We start from the raw sequence: 14,801 nt of genomic DNA, 5'->3' as shown, positions 1-14,801 counted from the left end.
TATCTTCCCCCCCTGTCGTCCTTGTCCACCCTCTCTCTCATGTCTCACAGATGTAGGACTTCACCTCCCCCCTTCTTCCCCTTGAATATCATCTTTAAAACTTAGGTGCCCCTTATCTTCTAGTTTTAGTTGATCAATATTTAATCTCGTTAAGAAATGCCCAACAGTACCAATACTTAAAAATAGCCCTAATTAATCCCCCTAATCATAATAAAATTGAACCACTCCCTCTTATTATTTCTAGTTAATAAGCTTGTAAAATGTTCCGCTAAGTTAATAATTAATTGCTCCAACAATCTCCCTTCTAAAAATTATAAAGTGCATTGCTATACAAAGAACACACAAAAAGACCCCCCCCCCCCCTAATCTTCCGAATATTATATTATCCACGCTTATATATGTATAAGTAAGCTGTAAAAATTCTTTAGTTTCATTATATAAAAACAAAATAATATTGAAATGTGTAACACCCAAGTTTTAAGAAATTCAAAATGTAAAACAATGAAAAAATGGCACCTTTAAGCTATCGCAAACGTGCCTTATCAAATAAACAAATTGAATAAAATAAAAAAATATTTAGACCTATTGTGGTATAAGAAATTTTCAATAAAGTTACTTTTCCTGCATTTATTTGAAAGGCTGTATTCTCCTACTTTTTTGGTTGAAGATATAATTCTTTTGTTTTAAAAAATGTCAATTCAATTAGGGTCACCCTAATTCTGTTTTCAACAACATGAAGGCCGCTTACTGTGGAGAATTTGTACCTTTCCCTACTAGAGTTCCCTAACTAGAAAACAGAAAACATAACACTAGTGAACGGGAATGAATCTAGAATAGAATTTCAAGCGTATTTCGTGACTCTAACGTGAAAGGATTGCGATTTTGATGTGATTCATGTGATTGCCAATTTTTCTTACCCTCTTAATAGGGTTCTCATTTTCGTCGGCTACCGAGGGCCATTGGCTAGAGGTTAGTAATTTACTATCTAAAATGGTTCCGCCTATATCCGCTAAACGCGTTTGAGATTTCGTTCGAGAAACAATTTCATATTTATCCCACATCGAATCGAACAGAACGCGGAAGTAAACAATACCGAGAAACAGAGAGGAAGAAAGAAGAGAAAGAAAACACCAAATTAGGGATGAACACAGTTAGTGAGTGCCTTTAGGACATCAGCCATCTTTGTCCGATTTCGGTTCGCTTGTTAGTAGAAGTGGGTGGGTGATTCTGTTCAGTGTACGGTGAATAGTTTCAAAAAGTGTGCATCAATACAACATATGCGTGGGTGGCATACAAACACTAACCTTTCGGCGCGAGGTGAAAATTGAATAGCATTGACGGATCCATGTCGCCTGGTGTGTTGAGTAACGATGACGTACCTGGTAACTGTGATGTCTGCATACCGTCAGCATTGCCAGAATTGCTTCCGCTTCCTATACCTCCTACTCCTCCTCCTGCACCACCACCACCACCACTACTAACTAAATTCCCTGTGATGCCCCCCATTCCGGGGCTGAGCACGGAACTGTTGTTACCCGTGCCTACTGCTGTACTGTTCGCACTTCCAGGTCCCTGTATGCCACCGCCACCGCCAGCGGCTCCCATGGGCGACAACCCGATTGGACTTTGCGGTGTTCGCAGGCCGCCCGTTCCGCCAACACCGCCACTTGCTGCATTCTGCGCCCTTCCACTGACCACCGCCCTCAGCTCCTGACGGACCAGCTCCGATGAGTTCAACCCACCGTTGGCACCTGAAACAAGAGCAAAAGTCGAGTTTTTCTTCTAGCTATGCGCAATTTCCTTGATAGCTCACGGTGAGCAAATCGCCAATGGATGTAGTTGGTCACTTATTTACAGCGGATGGGTTAGAGATAGGAAAAGGGTGAAAACTTTTTTTTTTATTTACAAAACAGTGGTGGTTAGTTCCTGACAATTTTGAGTTCCCCAACATAATGGATATAGAATGTACAGGGATGGGATGGCCAAATTGATCCTTAAATTCCAAGTGTACCCAAAGCAGGGCACAACAAGGTGCCCAGAGCTGAACAATGGGGGGTATAGTTAACGGAAACACATATAAACAGAGAGTGAGAGTACAAGTACAGCACATATAGACAGAGTTTTCTTGTGTTTTTTTTTTTGGTGGATGATTAGTGAATGAGAATTGTTTCGAGCATTGATGGGCTATGGAACTGTGCAATCGGTGGCACGAGCGAGGTATAAAAAAACGAGATGAGATGCGTTTGATCTTATTTTCGGTTTTCGAAAGATGTGTGCGTAGTATGCGTGTGTGTGAGTGTTTCGTTGGGTGGTGGGTGCTGCTTACCAGTTTGACTGCGATTGAAGAAATCGCCTGGTGAGCCCGCCGAGTGCTGCTGCATTGCGGCATTGCTGAACATCATCCCATAGCCACTAGCGTCCGGACCGGGTCCATGTCCACCGTACGAGGGACGTGGCGATCCTGTGTAGTGGAAACAGCCGGTTTAGACCTACGTGTGTCTTTGTGAGAAAACCCCCTCCCGTTTCCCCCGGGTCATGTGAAGTGTGGCTAGTAAACGCACTCATTGTTCTAAACAGTGGTAAAACGGTCGACAAAATGTGGGAAGAACATCCACAGTGTTTGGAAAATGACAAAATTTGGCCAATTGGTATGTGGTTCAGGGGTTCCGGGGAACCCGTTGATAAACATCATTCAGTTAAGCTAGTTTGTTGCGGTTTATCATTCCCAGAAGCGTGGATCGAAAGCATCTGTATTAGGATTGTCTGCTGGGTTAACTCATATAAACTCACCTGGTAAATGCTGGGTGGCCTGGGGAGGAACACTACCCTGTCTTTGGAGTCTCATTTGCTGGCTAGCGTAGACGGGATTACCGAAGTTGGGTCCTGATGCAGTATTACCCTGTGAGGGACTCGGTGGTCCAGGAAATCCCCCATCCACCGTTCCAACAAAGGAACCTTGTCGTGGAGTTCCGGGGGAGTTTAGGGAACGCTGTCGTTGCGGAGCCACAAATTGTCGGTTGGCTGCGGCTGGATTGAATCCGGGTACCGTCTGAACATGGGAATAAATGAATCGCTCATGAAATTACTGTACGGCCAGAACTTACCGATAGTTGAGCATTGAGCATTGGATTTTGCTGCTGGATTGAGAGGCGGGCGTTTGCATTCTGCTGCCACTGCTGCTGCTGTTGTTGCTGGATGGCGGCTGCGCTGGGTTGTGTGACTTGTTGGGCACTGCTGAAAGGAGGTTGTCGAGGTGATAGTTGCTGACTGCCAGCGTTGCTTTGCTGGAAGTTAGCGACCATCTGCTGCTGTTGTTGCGGTGACATCCGATGAACCGGATTGTTGTTGAACGGGTTTCCCTGGAAACCTGAATTGTTTGTGTGAGCTATGGGTGTCGATGAATGAGAGAAAATAAAGCGTTCGATGATACCGACCTGCCTGCTGAGGACTCAGTTGGGTTCGCTGGTTTGGACTCAACTGCTGCTGCATTAGCTGACTTGGCGAGAATCCTGGGCTGAGCTGGGAGTCTGGTACGACACTGTTCGCACGGGTCAGCGACACGTTCGGAGCCACCGTATTATTCAGCAGTGACTCGATGTTCTGCATACCGGGCGTTAGTCCAACTGCAAATAGGGTGTGGGAGTTAGTTTATTGAGCTATTGCTGGGCTGCCCAGAAAAAAATAATATTCGAAAATTTAATCGGCCCAATAGTAGATTCCTAGCCCCATCAGGAGTCTCTGCACGAAATTTGAGCTAAATCGGACAAGACAAGCTACCGGACAAACGTGTTCGAAGCTGGTACGGGATCATTCGACCATTTTAAATTGAGAATGCACGTAATTTCATCGCTAGGTAGTACTGTCTGTATAAGTTTATAATTTGCAAGCAAAATAAGGAACATGATTTTTTGAATGTAACTTTATCGAAGACTGAAAATCAATCCAACTTCCTTAGTTATAAAACTTTTAATGCAGTGATGTCTGAGTCAGTTTTGCAAGGAGCCTAACAGCAGATGGTGATGAATCAGTTGTCGATTCCCACGAACTTTATTTTGTGCGAAATAATTGTTGGATTTAGTTTAATAACATGTTCGGAAGAAAGAGTATACGATATGAAACATAGAGGAGCCAATACGAACTTTTCAACGAAGAGAGAAATTAGCTGTCTTCTATGAATTTGTAGAATAAACCTTCTCCCTTAATTTTCATAAACACGTGCATATTCTATCTCTCTTCCTTTAAAAGTTAGTGTTGGCGTCCTCTATGTAACTGAAACTATGTGTGGAACTAAAGTTTTATAGTCGAAAGATGACTATTGTCATTTGGTATTTGTTATCAGTGTGCAATCGGGCTGTCTCAACAACTTATTTCTACAACCTATGTGCATTAACTGTGCACCTACCGTCTCACCGTTGCGCTTATCAATGTGTGCAGTGCTTTATGGCTACACCTGTGACCGCACACCCGGCTTCCCATAAGCGTTTCGCGTTTCAGAGGCTGTCCTAGCATGTTGCTCAGGGATTCATTGCTCCTATGCACATCCATACACACAGGCATATATTCATACATACGAATTTACATTTATGCATACATACATGCCCGAGTAAATTATCGTGGGTTCAAATACCATACAACCCCATAAAACTACCATGAACATGGTCCGCTCCAAATTTTACAATACATGAAATGGTCTTATAAATCCATAAATTCACCAGAATATGGTTTTTAAATGGGATCTTCCGGACCATGGTGATGGTGTTTTCATGGGTTGAACCCATTTCAAACACTATCAAAACACCATGCAGTGGGGGTGTATTTGGACCATGATGATGGCGGCATTATGGCCTTTTCGTTTGCTCGGGATACCTACTATTTGGCAAAAGTTTGTTTCAAAGAGCGTGTAGTGCCGTGTCATCTAGTCTGTCTAATTCTACGGAAAATCATCCTAACATCGCCTTGGAGTCTACGTCATATTGGAAAATTTCGCATTGAATCCGCTTCTGTCTTGTCTTACTCTCCTTTTTGTCTCTTAGGTCCGAAGCGGATCAATCAACTATTAATTGATACGGTAAACATACTAGCAGTATTAGTCCTTACTCGCGAATACTTTTTCCTACAACTGTGCTGTTTCAAAATCTTATAACAGGATTCGATTATCCCTGTTCAAGTCAATATACGTATTCATTACAGTATGGATCAGGCAAAGGACATAAGAAATATTTTTCCCCTATTCACCATAAAGTTTGCTCGAACCGAATGTCCGCCTGGTTTGACTCGAACAGATCAGACCGGCCCGAAAGGGCTGCTTATCATTTCTATGAACCGGTCTGCTTGGTCGAGTTAAATCATAATCATAAGAACAAGTCCTGAATAATTAACTATCCATTAGGTGCCAGTCCTGTACTCATTTCCTGAACTAGCTTCAAACCCAAGGTCAAAAAAGACGACAATTAACAGGATCCACATGTTCCTTACCCAAGCGATATGATCTATCGACTTGTAAGTAGGACCACATATCCACCAACCAACCAAGAGGACTTCCGAACCAATGAGAATGGACCATGCCAGTCGAAGGCCACAGGCCCAGCGCCATCTCGATGTGTGTTAGTGCTACTTACAGATTGCATTTTTAGTACCTCTCCAAGAATCGAATGTTTTGAGAACAATTCACTAGATACAATTAAAATATCAGCTGAGCGGAAGAACGGTTCATGTGAACTAGTTCTTTTTACGGAACTGTTCAGTCGGGAGTGGTTCTTCGGAGTGAACTGTTTTGCCCATCTCTAGTAGTAGGTATCTGATCTGATTCCCTCTTGTAAAACTTGCCTATCGCAGCTCATCTTTTCCGGCAGTTTGAGGTCGTCGGTCGATCGTCTCATAAGATCTCTTTCATCGAATCCTTAAGTTCAGTCGGTGCTCGTATGTGAGACGCTCAATGATTTCTACTGGCTAGAGTATCAACTATCTGAAGCGAAAAAGACATGGTATTTATCATTTTATTCATATTCCCTAATCCTATCATCAACTAAGATTGTCTGCCGATTCTAATGCAGAAACGCCAATGATGTGACCATCAAAAATACGCCAGACAACCTTAATTGACCCCCTTCGATACCAGTTTGGCCTTACCAAACCGCAACGCGGGTGGCGGCGTGATAATATTACCATTTTTTTTCCAAATGGTTATAGTCTAAAAATGACAAATCCTACAAAACAAATGTTGTAGGAGTAATTTCTACAAAATTTGTCAAATTTTTAAATAAAAATATTGAAAAAAATTTTCATTGACTCCTACACTGAAAAAATCGATTTTAAAAATTTAAAGTCGATTTACAAAAAAAACCAGCTTTGATTTGGATGAAATTTCGTTCCAAGATAGATAATTATGTTCCCTACCTACCGTCAAAAATTCAAGTTGGGCGCTTTCAAGGAAAAAAAAGTTATTTGAAAAAACTTTTCCTTGTCCATGCCGATTTTTTCAGTGTATATTTATCGAAAACTAAACCAATGAAAACCATAATCATCTCCGAATCACATTTTTCAACTGCTAGTTGTATCAGTACAGCAACGAATGTGGTATAGCATCTCGGATTGGACTGGAACGAGGCCGGAGGGATTCGCTTTGCTTGCAAGACCTACAGAAAAGTTGTATGATTGTAGAAAAACTGGGGAGCGCATTACCAGGCACCTCAGGTGCGGTAAAAGGGGTCAGAATGTGACTTCTGGGTTTTTACTCGCTTGATACGGTCACCCTAGGTGCAGAGCAAACTGCCCCTCGTTTGGGGTGGAGCTTATGCATATGAAGCCATGAACAGAGCAGAATTTCAAAGTGATTCCCAGGTTCCTGCCAGAAAATGTCCCCATAACTAATCTCACAGAAATCCGTCATTATCTGGAAATAGAACTACAGAATAGTTCAACCGGATACAGTTATGTTGGCACCGCTTTTTACTCGGAATCAGAAAAAGATCTACTAGCTAATATTGTGGATAATCCGCATTTAATTGGAGGACTTCTGTGCGTAGCGTTGAGCGCAACACCAGACATCGCAGTAAGTGTTTTGATTTGAGCACAGAAGTCAACCGACCATAATCGTGAGACAGTCACATGCGGATAGGCTATTCCATAAAACATGGGACAAATAAGCGATTATAGATACTCTACCTGTCAACACAAACAAGACTGGGATGACGAAAAGAGGGATTTGCGATTCCTCTATGCCACGTTGAATCACAAACTCCAGCAAAGAAGTCTCTGAAATTCTTATCATGTTCGCCGGGAGTTCACGCAAACAAACTTGCGTAGCTTTAAGCTTCACTAAAGCAGAATTCGTGGCGCGTATAGAGAAATGTCAAGAGCTTATCAGTGCCAATGAAATGACTACGAAGAAATCGTTGAGAGAATGGAAGAAACAGCCGAAGTTTTTGAAGATGACCAGAACAGTATTAGAATGGTAGAAGGAGATAGAATCGAACGACGTAGCAAACATATTCAAAGCAAGTTCTTTTTTGTACGGGATGGACACGAAAACAAAAATTTAAATGCAAAAACTTAGCAACACAAACACGAAGTAATTCGATTTACTGTATTTCCTAATAGGATACCGTAACAAACCGGAACATTGGGGAATCTGTTCTTTTAAATTCACATTTTTCCAGCTTATGCATTTCTCCCATACTTATCTATGACATTAAGTTAAAACTAGGGTAACCAAAGAGCCAAATGAAGGAAACCCTCGATTTAAAACGAGCGGAATCCCGTAAAAGTAAGTACTTACGGTTCATATCAGCGTTGGCCGTAGCATTGACGGGCACAACCATCTGCTGTTGCTTCTGCTGCTGTAGCAGCCTTTGTCGCTGCTGCTCCTGAAGCAACCGTTCCCGCTGTTGCTGATGGTTTTGCAACTTTTGAATGGCAAGCGCATTCGCTCCCGGCGCACCGTTCCCCATCTGTCCAACGCTGCCCGGTCCTGGACCGGACAAACGCATTCGTGGTGTGTATACTGGAGGCGGGGTGAAATTCGGAGGATTGGAAGATGTCGGAGTGCCGGAGCCCTGCTGCTGCTGCTGCTGCTGGGACATGGAACCAGCCGGAGATCCTCCGGGGCCCATACCGTGCATCGGATACGCCGGCGGACTGCCACTGTACTGCATGGGGGAGGTGACGTTTTCAATCTGCATCAGGGACTTCTGGATTGCGTTAATCGCAAGCTTCTCCTGCATGTCCTGCTGGCTCGATTGGGATGGAGTGGCTGATGTGGATGACTCGATGGAACTTATACCTGAAATTCAGTAATGTGTTAGCGCGGTAATAGATTAGAACACTCCGCTGATGCTGGCATACCTAAAAGACTATTGAGTTCGCTTTCGCCAAAGTTACCCTCGGGTGCGATATCGATTACGTGGTTAAGTATTTCGTTTAGCTCCGGATCCCACTCGGGCGTTGGTTGGTTGGTGGTTGAAGTGGCCGACGAGGGTGTCGCAAACGGACCACTGCCAACCGAACCGATTCCCGAGTCCTGGATCGCTGGAGAGAAATTTTGCTGGCGCTGCTGGGCGGCAACCAGTTGCTGCTGGAGCAATGCCTGTTGCTGCTGTTGGTGGCTGAGGTAGATATCGGATGAAGTAGGTGGCTGTTGTGATTGTGAAGGCATAGCTGATTTGCGCATGTGCTGCTGTTGCTGCATCCGCAGCTGGTGATTAATCTGTTGTACTTGCTTCAGATTATTGTTGCTGGTTGTCAGGTTGTTGTTGTTGATGCTCTGATTTGGAGGCGTCGAACTGGTGACGCTTGCCATCTGGCGGGCCACATTGGAGATGGGTATATCGGGGATGATACGGTTCAGGGGCAGGTGGCCGGGCAACAGTGGCGTCGGGGCCTTAGCCGGATTGGCCAGCAGCGAGGCTAACATTTTGTTCTTCTCGCGCAGTTTGGACGGTTTATCATCGGGACGCTTCGCGGCACCGCCCTCGTCCGGTTCGTTCGAGGGTCGTTTGCGATCGTTTCCCTGCAATCGAAGCATCTGGATCAGCTCCTCATTGTTGAGCGGGGCCGGGTGTTCCTTGGGTTCCTCCTGGCGGGGAAATAAAAAAGTTATTCGCCTTGTTTTGAGAACCAACGTGTTGTTTAATGTGTTTACTTACTTTTACTTTTTGTAGCTGCCTCAGCAGTTCACTCGGCCGATTCCGCGATTCCGGATCATCGTCGTCACTTTTCTCGTTGAGTAGCTGGCGGAGAAATTGCATAGCGTTAGATATTGAGAACACATTACAAAAGATGAAAACTCATATTTTAAATTGCATTGTGTCACTCAGTCAGTTCAAAGAAGCAATCCATACAAATTACGAACGTTTCAACAAGTCTAACTACGTATTAAAAATAAACGTGCACCCCAAATGTGTACAAAAATATGTGCACAAAAGTGAAAGTAGCAGCTAAAGGGGGCTTAAGATAAACCAAAAACAAAATAATACTTGGAAAACTGAATAGAAATAGAACAAATAGTACAACAATAGAAATGGAAATTCGTATTAGCAAAGTAACTAGAAAATGTGACAGAGAGACAGTGACAGAAAGAGAGTTAGTGAGAGCACGCGTACCTGCAATAGCATGTTATTGCTACCAGACTTGATTTCAGAGCCGCCCGGGCGGCTGCCCCCTAAGCCACCACTACTACCACTACCCTGCGACTGGTGAACTCTAACTGACTGAGGTAAACGTTGGGAGAGAGCCGCCGTAGTGCTTAACTTATTTCCATTACTATCCTTATCTTCTTCGCAATTTAGTAAGCCCTACAAATATACAAAATTGTGTTCAGATCAACGAACAGAGGGCTAAACGAGACGCTGCTAATCGGTTTTTGGGTTGAAAAGGTTTGAAAAAGTTTGACATATTTACATAAACAAATGCGGAAGAATAAAATAGTAGAATCTTGGATGAAAAAATAAAGAAGAAGCATCATTTCTGGTTAGTTGACGAAAAGTTTTTTGATTTGTTAGAATTTAATTACTGTCTATACTGTTACTGATCGATCGATATTTTTAAGTGCGCTTCCACAGATTACGACTATCGATAAAGGTTTAAAAAAAATGTAATGTGTAAATTTTACTTCTAAAATTCAAAGGAAAATTAAAATATTCATTACTGAAAATATAAGCCGATTTGAATTTATTAAAGCAGTTTTAATTGTGGAATTTTCGTTTGACTTCGTCTCATCAGAATCCGACACTAACTTAGTGACAGGACTAAGCTGGCGACGGATTGACGCTAGCTTTTTTGACACATTATTTGTGTTTCTGAGCAAACCCTTAATCCTGCGTCATGTCCCGCAAGAAAAGGAGCTCTGATTAAGCTATGTTTGACTAAACAAAAGTTTGCTCAGAAACACAAATAGTGTTTTTTTGTTTTTTGGAGCTTGCGTCAATACGGTTCAAGCTTAGTCCTCTCACTAAGTTAGTGTCGCATTCTGATGAGACAAAGTCGAAACGAAAATTTCATAAAAAAATTAGTTATAGGTTTTGTGCTCTTCAAGCGCAAAGATGGTTTTAAACAAAGCTGCCCGACGTTTCGGCCCTGGTTTTGGCCTTTTTCAAGGAAAATATGTTATCGTTCTTCGTCAAAACATCGTATGCCGTATGAAAGCCGAAACGTCGGGCAGTATACAACAGCCATTTTCATTTCTAGACCGCAACAGCCGAAAATCCACAAAAAATCATCCGGTTGTTTACACTTTCCAAATAGCTTTTACCAACATTTTTCTCCACTATGAAGACACACACGATAGTGTAAAGCGTTTGATTCTATAGAACCGCACTATCAAACATCGCCTGCGTGGAATACCCTACTCGTTTCGATTATTCGACGAAGTTCCGTTTATTAGCAAACACCCTACCGTTTCGTCTGGTCAGCAGCTTCCAGCGCTTGAAATAATACACCCCACCTACCTTCAGAATCCGATTCGGGTTCCGGTGGTCATGATCCATATCCAAACCAGACGAGGACGAGGCATTTGAGTGAGGTCGTTTGGTTGTCAGTAGATTACGTAACCGCTCTGAGTCGTGTGAGGCCATTTGTTGCTGTGGATGCTGCTGATGCTGATGTTGATGCTGTTGTTGTTGCTGCTGCTGCTGCTGCTGTTGTTGTTGTTGCTGCTGTTGTTGCTGGTGCTGTTGATGAATCTGTTCCTGAATCTTCTCCTTATCATCGAAAGGAAACGGGAAGTTTCCACCAAAGGGACCATTGTTGTTGTTGGTCATACTATTATTGTTATTGTTGTTCGAAGGAGACGGTTGTCCACCTGCACTTCCAGCATGGTACGGGGTTAACGGGGAGGGACACATGGGAGCTGCAGCAGGACTGTACGCCGTCACTGACGGAGGCCGAGGCGTGCTAACTGGAGTTACACTCGTTCGCGAATCAGGTCTCGAGTCCCAGCCGACACCGACCGACTCCATGTCAAATGTGGAATGTGGAAATTCGAATTCGAAATCCGAATTGAAAAAGTTTGAACTATCAGATTGCAGCAGCGAGGAGTTGGGGTTGCTCCGTGGCGAAACAACTGAACCTAGGACACCTTGCATATTACCGGGTCCGCTGGGACCACCTGGACCGGTCCCACTACCTCCCCCGTTCAGTATGCTGGACATTAACGGTCCACCCATGTTGCTAACTCCCTGCGTAATTTGTTGTAGTGTGCGAGCCGTGCTACCACCAGTGCTGCCACTACTGCTAGTGCTTGGTAATGCCAAACTGGATGATGACGACGAAGACGGATTGTTTCCGCTTGCCAAGCCACTTTCCACCATGGCTACCTCACTGTCGGTTAGAATCGTATGGATGGCCATTATGAAATCCGGTTCATTTGGTTTGTTGTTGCGAAATAATCTCGTCTGGGCCTTGACGTGTACGTACACATCCGGTCCGCCGAGACGCAACCGGTACGACGAAATTTGAGCGGTACCGTTCGCGTTCATCACATTGTTGAGGTGCTCGTTCAAACGAGGCCGATCCTGAAAGTGGCAGAGATCGTGGATTGACCGTACAGTCTCTTTGGTTAGGTATCCTGCGAATTGTTTTCTTAGTGTGGCTGCGTCCAAATCTACGGAGAAAAAGAAACATCAAAACAACTATGATGGTTGAGTGTCGTTTCCGGGACTTACCTATAACGGCGCCACTCATATCCAGCTTGAGCGTCAGTTGCTCGTCCAGCGTCTGTGGCATAGTGTGGCTCTCAATGGCGCCCTGGTGGTCGTCCTCTGGTAGTGTGATTAGGCAAAGCACCGACGACGACTCGGTGTCGGTGTCATCCTTAACGGGAGCGGAGATGATTAGCAGATCCTTGTACTTGTCCTGGCGTTGCTGTTTCTGCTCGATCGTGTCGTTGGCACTCTCCGGCGCCTTTAGCAGCCAGCGAATCTTTGTCCGAATAGTTCGCTTTGGTGTCTGATAAAACATCTACGTTTAATACAGCGGAAATGGAACGTGAATATCGGTAGCCCAAAGCAGACGATCAACTACGTATTCACTATGAATGAATCTTACCTCATCTTGATCCCAGTTCAGTTCAAACGAATTCTTATTTAAAATAGGACTCAGCTTTGAATGATCACCAGTATGCAGGTACGAATAGATGGACTGGCCGTGCAGTTCCGTGCGTGAGTAGTGCAGCACGTCCAGTACGTTCTCGGTGGCACATTCGATGACACCCTCCGAGTTGATCTCGAGCAGCGCCCAGCCCACGTTGGAGATGTAGTGCTGGACCGCTTCGAAGTAGGCCGACTTCTCCGGCGAATGGCCGTTGGCGGATGGTTCCGGCAGTGGCGGTTCCGTAGAGGAAACTTCACCCTGCTGAACCGGGTGCAGCTTGCAGGAGTCGCTGCAATCGGGTGAACACTTGGAGCAACGGTTCGATCCGGTTAGATCGCGGTTTCCTTGTTCCAGCAAACGACGAAACTGAAATGAAGCGAGTGCGGGAAGAAGAAGAAAACAAACATGTCAGGTGTTGTGTGCTCGGTTTAGAACTCAAAAAAAAGTGATAGCAATTTTTGGTCGTACTACAAACAATATGTATAGCACGGCGTGAAATCAAGCGATTGTGATGCATATTTTTCGGTCGTAAAATTACGTAATATGAATTCGCAAATAGGCTTGATCGTTTATTTTTGGTGTTTTTCGTTCTCACTTGGATGAATCACTTGAGCCGTAGAATCGAGACGAATATTGCTTGTTATCTGTACAAAAACAGCGCAGAAATTTCACCTCTTCTGGACCTTTGCTAGTGTTGGAATGTGCAAGTGAAGAAAGTGCATCTGCACTGCTGCTACGAATTAGGTGTTGATAACAAACGACTGATATAGGTTTGCCGTAGATTTATATACTTGTTCAAGTCCATCCATCAATTTGACTACAACATCGAAGTGCATTCATAAAGAAGCCGCATATTAGGATCAACTTTGACAGTGTTCGAGAATTGAAATCCTGGTTGATGCCTAATTTATTTCAGTTCATTTATTTATTTACTTCAATCACGGTAAAAAATTACATTCACGCTGCACTTGATCATTAACCCTTTCATTCATTTAAATTACAATTACCGCAATGGACCTAATTGCTGGTGGCAGTGCGAAATGTACAGGTGTCCACATTTTTTCTATGCATGTGTCGGCTGTCAATTTTTTCGAGCAAACAAGAAGAAATGAAGGAGAAAACAAAAGCACGTGGTCACATCCACTTCATTCTAATTTGTTAGTGATGTAGACATTTCTTGAGAGTTTTTTCAAAACGTCATATCTGCAATGAGTTACTCTCTTTGTTTACTTTCTCTTCTGTTAATAATTCGGTCACTTTAACATTTATCCCTCAACTCTTTGCATAATATGCTAGTTAAAACCACCGTCTTTCGATCTGTACTGTAAAATAAGTGAAAAGTGTTATAGTGACGCCGTAAAAATCGAAAGAGAAAGTAAACAAAGAGAGTAACCCATTGCAGATATGACGTTTTGAAAAAACGAACCATGAGAGAATGCGATGAATCCTCTCTCCACCACCATGTTTGTGCACTCCGAACGGTCAGCGAACGCACTATGTAAGTGAGTGGTTAAAAAAATACTTGAAACGAACCGAACGTCAGCAAACAGGCAGGACTTCAATTCTGGATCAGGCATTGTAATTCTCTCTCACTCACGCGAGAAGTAGCTTATCCGATGTCCAACTTTTCCGAGATAAGATGAGTCGCAAAATTTTCCGTCTCCACAAAGAGCGTGAGAATGATTTTCCGGATAAAATTTATTTGACTTTTTCCTTCTCACCGGAGAAGGCGATAAAATTTTAATTTCATGGAAATCAATTAAAACTTCCAAAAATACACTTAATTACAAAGAAAAGCGGCAAAGAAGTATGATAGACTTGTTTGTTCGTGTTTTGGAATAACGACAGCAAAGCAACGAACGCAAAAAGGATACCGTGATAAACTCATTCACTCATTCTCCGGCTGTTTTATTTATCCGGAGAAATAACACGTTGTATTTATACGGAGAAGTTGTGTGAGTGCCAATAACTTTTCGTGTGAAAATGTGAGTTTTTATTGTCGCAGTAGCAAACTATCCGTGCGCAATTACTCATATGAGCGATAAATGCAATGCCTGTTCTGGATGAATCAAAATTCGCTCACTCATCGAATGCATTTGTTGACTCATTCAGAGGGTTCCTTGTATGTAATTCCAATAATAAGTATGAGGCGCTGTATATATCGTTTACGCAGAACTGTGGGAATTAGATTTTTCTTTAAACTTCTTGTTCGGCTC

General features: G+C 43.4%; 1 protein-coding gene across 2 annotated transcripts in view; it reads right to left on the bottom strand.

Annotated features, from left to right (window-relative positions):
• Window positions 1–625: 625 nt before the first annotated feature.
• Window positions 626–14,801, bottom strand: part of LOC131679162 (nuclear receptor coactivator 2-like) — a 509,619-nt gene continuing 495,443 nt past the window's right edge. Inside the window, exons 5-17 of one of the 2 annotated variants that reach the window (XM_058959795.1) lie at window positions 12,541–12,951; window positions 12,159–12,453; window positions 10,944–12,097; window positions 9,600–9,791; window positions 9,144–9,227; window positions 8,344–9,073; window positions 7,778–8,281; window positions 3,435–3,623; window positions 3,105–3,367; window positions 2,791–3,049; window positions 2,327–2,461; window positions 1,305–1,751; window positions 626–1,009 (exon numbers count right to left, since the gene is read on the bottom strand). In XM_058959795.1, the coding sequence (XP_058815778.1) occupies window positions 861–1,009; window positions 1,305–1,751; window positions 2,327–2,461; window positions 2,791–3,049; window positions 3,105–3,367; window positions 3,435–3,623; window positions 7,778–8,281; window positions 8,344–9,073; window positions 9,144–9,227; window positions 9,600–9,791; window positions 10,944–12,097; window positions 12,159–12,453; window positions 12,541–12,951 (4,812 nt within the window). In that variant the 3' untranslated portion in view covers window positions 626–860. The remainder of the gene's footprint in view (window positions 1,010–1,304; window positions 1,752–2,326; window positions 2,462–2,790; window positions 3,050–3,104; window positions 3,368–3,434; window positions 3,624–7,777; window positions 8,282–8,343; window positions 9,074–9,143; window positions 9,228–9,599; window positions 9,792–10,943; window positions 12,098–12,158; window positions 12,454–12,540; window positions 12,952–14,801) is intronic. The other variant, XM_058959796.1, reaches the window with a different exon arrangement.

The sequence above is a fragment of the Topomyia yanbarensis genome, chromosome 2, assembly GCF_030247195.1.
Source record: "Topomyia yanbarensis strain Yona2022 chromosome 2, ASM3024719v1, whole genome shotgun sequence".
NCBI lineage: Eukaryota > Metazoa > Arthropoda > Insecta > Diptera > Culicidae > Topomyia > Topomyia yanbarensis.
The sequence above is the reverse complement of the archived record's forward strand: the minus strand, read 5'-3'. Positions and strand labels throughout refer to the sequence as shown.